We start from the raw sequence: 3,676 nt of genomic DNA on the forward strand, positions 1-3,676 counted from the left end.
TTCTTAAAAAAATGAAAACCTCAAGAGGCTGGGAAAGTCTCTTGCTAATCTACCAGGACATTTCCTGTAAGTTAAAAAAGTTGTTTTGTGATGGGATAAGAGGAAATGGAGTTCCTTAAAACTCTTTTTTCCCCAAAAACCCTGGGGTCCCCTTTTGAAAAGAATGATTTGCAAAAAAAGGTCATGAGCATTTTTGGGGCACTTCTTAGAGGCTCCTACAAGGAGAAAGCTGCTACTGAAAGGCTGTTTCCCCACTAATACTTAGCTTCTACTTATAGCGCACAGTCACATAAGAGGAACGGGTTTGTACTGGTCGGTTCTCACCCTTATGGGGCAGCAGGCTGGTCCAATAGGCCGGGCTGGTGCCCCACACGAACAGATCAGATTCTCTTGGACAAGACACCCAAATCTTCTGCGGCATGATGGAGGTTCTCTGGCAGAGAATTTAAAGGGGAAGGATCGGATCCCATCAGCTTTTCCAATCAATCTCGCCTCGTTTCCATCCTTGTCACAGACCCTGTTTTGCACGGCTTTGGCCCTTGGCACCCCACAGTCCCCAGCATGGTCACAACAATGGTCAAAAGAATCCCCACCTTTCTCTTTTGCCTCTGAGATTGCAGCCCTAAGATTCCTGTAGCTAGATGGTCAGAAAGCCACTGAGCTATGTAGCAGATCAGTCGTATCTTCTCTGCCTGCTCAGCAAGAGAGAAGCACTGGAGACACAGAGAAAAAGGAGCACACTTTCTTTTTCTGAGTAAGCAGGATCTTTCCTTTTCCACCCAAATCATTTACATTCCAGTCGTTGACAGATTCTCCCCAAAGACCTGCAGCGGCTCCACCCTCCCCTCTGCCTTTCCCAGAGAAGGCCAAACCACGTTTTCAGGTTGTGCTGCTTTTCACTTTGGGCGTCACCTTTCCCCCTGAAGCTCTCAGGAGCACCTCCGATTTCAGAGGAGCTGAAAAGCCGCCTTGCGTGCATCGACCTGCTTTCTGCAGCCTTTGCTGAGACTTGTGAGATTTAGGATTTTCCTCTCCCCATCCTACAAAGCTGCCTGACAGCAGGAGCTGCCAGATGCACCCTGTCCCAGCGTTTACCACCCCTAGTGCCCTGAAGAACTGGAGACCAAAACTACAAAAAAAGGCAGGCGTGAAAGTGAACTTTTATTGGGGAAAAAAACGGTAGCAAATCACCACGAACCACAAGAGGCCCTCTTGAGATTGCTATTCTCAACCCGCTCTGAAGAGCCCCCCCAAAGGCCCACCACCTCTGTTTCCTTATGACAGGATGTCCCAAGTAAGAACCCTCCCCCTGCAGAATAAGACACTGAAAGAAACAAAGGATGGCTCTCGCTTAGCTCTGCCCAGACGCTATTTGAGACCCAAACAAGATTTACATTTCCTGTCGTTTTATTTTTTTCTCTCCATAAAATTAAATACTCAAAAGGAAGTGCAGTCCTCCGCGGCAGGTCAGGAAGACTTTTGTGTTAAGCACGTGTTGATACTAGAAACAAGAAATTAAACTAAGCTAGGAGTGTCCAGTTGCAGCAGAGTTCACGTACCAGGAACAACCAGGGACAGGGAAGCCTCCCCAAAGCTGCCTCATGAGGAGTGTGGTAAGGCAAGTCCTTGAGTCCCCTGCCAATTAATCAGTCCCCTTGTGTTGGTGGAATCAGGTTGGAGCTTCCAGGAACTGGAGCTGCCTCCTTCTAGAAACAGGATGGGTTTGGAAAAGAAAAAAAAAGAGGGGCGGACGGGGAGTTACCATCATTCGGTGGTCTGCAAAGTTCAGTTTCTGGGATCTTCACCGGCTTCTCCCCCTTCTTCTCCTGCACATTCCGCCGTCCATAACGTGAGGTTGTCCCTGAGAAGCTGCATGATGAGGGTGCTGTCTTTGTAGGAGTCTTCGCTGAGCGTGTGCAGGTCCCCCATGGCCTCGTCGAAGGTGGACTTGGCCAGCTTGATTGCCTCCTCCGGGGCGTTGGCGATCTCATAGTGGAAAACGGAGAAGTTGAGGGCGAGACCCAAGCGGATGGGGTTGGTGGGCTGCATCTCCTTCTTGCTGATGTCCATGGCCTCTTGGTATGCTTTCCGGGCATTGTCAATTATCTGCTTGCGGTCATCCCCAGTGGCCACCTCAGCCAGATAGCGGAAATAGTCACCTTTCATCTTCAGGTAGAACACCTTGCTCTCTGGGTCACTCGCTTTCTTTATGAGGTGCTTGTCGAGGAGACCTAGCACGACATTGCAGACGTTCTTCAGTTCACTTTCGATCTTCTCCCGGTACTCATTGACCAGCTGAGCTTTGTCATCTCCTTCCTCAGTCTTGTGCTCAATGCTGGAAATGACCCTCCAGGCAGACCTCTGACAGCCAACCACGTTCTTGTAGGCAACGGAGAGGAGGTTGCGTTCCTCGTTGGAGAGCTCAGCTCCATCCTCCACCACCGCTTTCATAAAGTCAGCCATGTCCTCATAACGCTCAGCCTGTTCGGCCAGCTTGGCTTTCTGCACTTGGTGGTTCCTTGCCATTTTGGAGGTCCGCAAAAGGGAGAGGTGATGGGGCAAGGAGGCTGGCTATGAGAGGATTCAGGCAGCTGCTCCAAGAGCTGTCAGAGTCTCTGCTGAGTTCAGCTCTTGGGATCGGCTTTTGGCTTGGCGTCTCAGCCTGGAGCAAGAACAAGGCGTGGCGAAGAAGCTCTCAGTGAACCCTCCCTCCCAACTTCCTTTCATTCAGCCTCTCCTTAAAAGGAAAGTTGTAATGATTCACCTTGGAGCAAGAGAGTGAACTGAAAGCTTACCTGGTAAGGATGCACTAACACAGCCTGCTTGGAGACATCTTGGGCAAGAGGTCATCACCAGCCCTAGCACAGGCTTCAATAGAAAAGATGGACCACAGTGGAGAAGCTCCAGCTTCCCTCCAGGGGGCAGTATACATACACCTGTCCTGTACCACTATTGATCCAACTCTTATTGTTGGGATTCTTTACCCTGCACTTCCTTCAAGTCCAGCTTATCTCCTCAAACCCTTTGAAATCTATCTCCCTTTCTAATCATAAAGCCAATCCTGATTGTCTGGACCATATTAGAAGAAGAGTTTGGATTTATACCTTGCCTTTCTCTCAAAGAGGCTTACAAGCTCCTTTCCCTTCCTCTCCCCACAACAGACACCTTGTGAGGTAGGTGGGGCTGAGAGAGTTCAGAGAGAACTGTGACTAGACCAAGGCCACCCAGCCGACTTCATGCATAGCAGCGGGAAAACAAATCCAGTTTGCCAGATAACAGTCCACTGCTCATATGGAGGAGTGGGGAATCAGAGTCCACCGCTCTTCACCGCTACACTATGCTGGCTCTACTTTGGGCTACCAGTGGGCATGTGTGATGTTTGAATAATGTTCAGTTGTGGTGGGGGATTTTTTTTTTACACATAGTAATAAACTATCCCCCTAGCCAAATTTTTCGGATCTCAGAAGCTTAATAGGATAGGTGGGTCCCAGTTAGTACTTAGATGGGAGACTGCCGAGGACATCTAGGGTTGCCAGTCAGAGTCAGGCAATGGCAAACCACCTCTGATTATCTCTTGCCCTGAAAACCCTACAGCAGCACTATAAGTCAGCAAATTTATAAACAGCAAACATATAAACAAACAAACCATAAAGGCCAGGATGAAGAGTTCTGCTTG

General features: G+C 49.2%; 1 protein-coding gene across 1 annotated transcript; it reads right to left on the reverse strand.

Moving 5' to 3' along the window:
- Window positions 1-1,148: 1,148 nt before the first annotated feature.
- Window positions 1,149-2,653, reverse strand: SFN (stratifin). Its single transcript, XM_048502236.1, has one exon. It carries the CDS (start codon window positions 2,524-2,526, stop codon window positions 1,786-1,788), a length of 741 nt encoding a protein of 246 aa, XP_048358193.1. The 5' UTR covers window positions 2,527-2,653; the 3' UTR covers window positions 1,149-1,785.
- Window positions 2,654-3,676: the final 1,023 nt, after the last annotated feature.

This window comes from Sphaerodactylus townsendi, linkage group LG06, assembly GCF_021028975.2.
Source record: "Sphaerodactylus townsendi isolate TG3544 linkage group LG06, MPM_Stown_v2.3, whole genome shotgun sequence".
Lineage (NCBI taxonomy): Eukaryota > Metazoa > Chordata > Lepidosauria > Squamata > Sphaerodactylidae > Sphaerodactylus > Sphaerodactylus townsendi.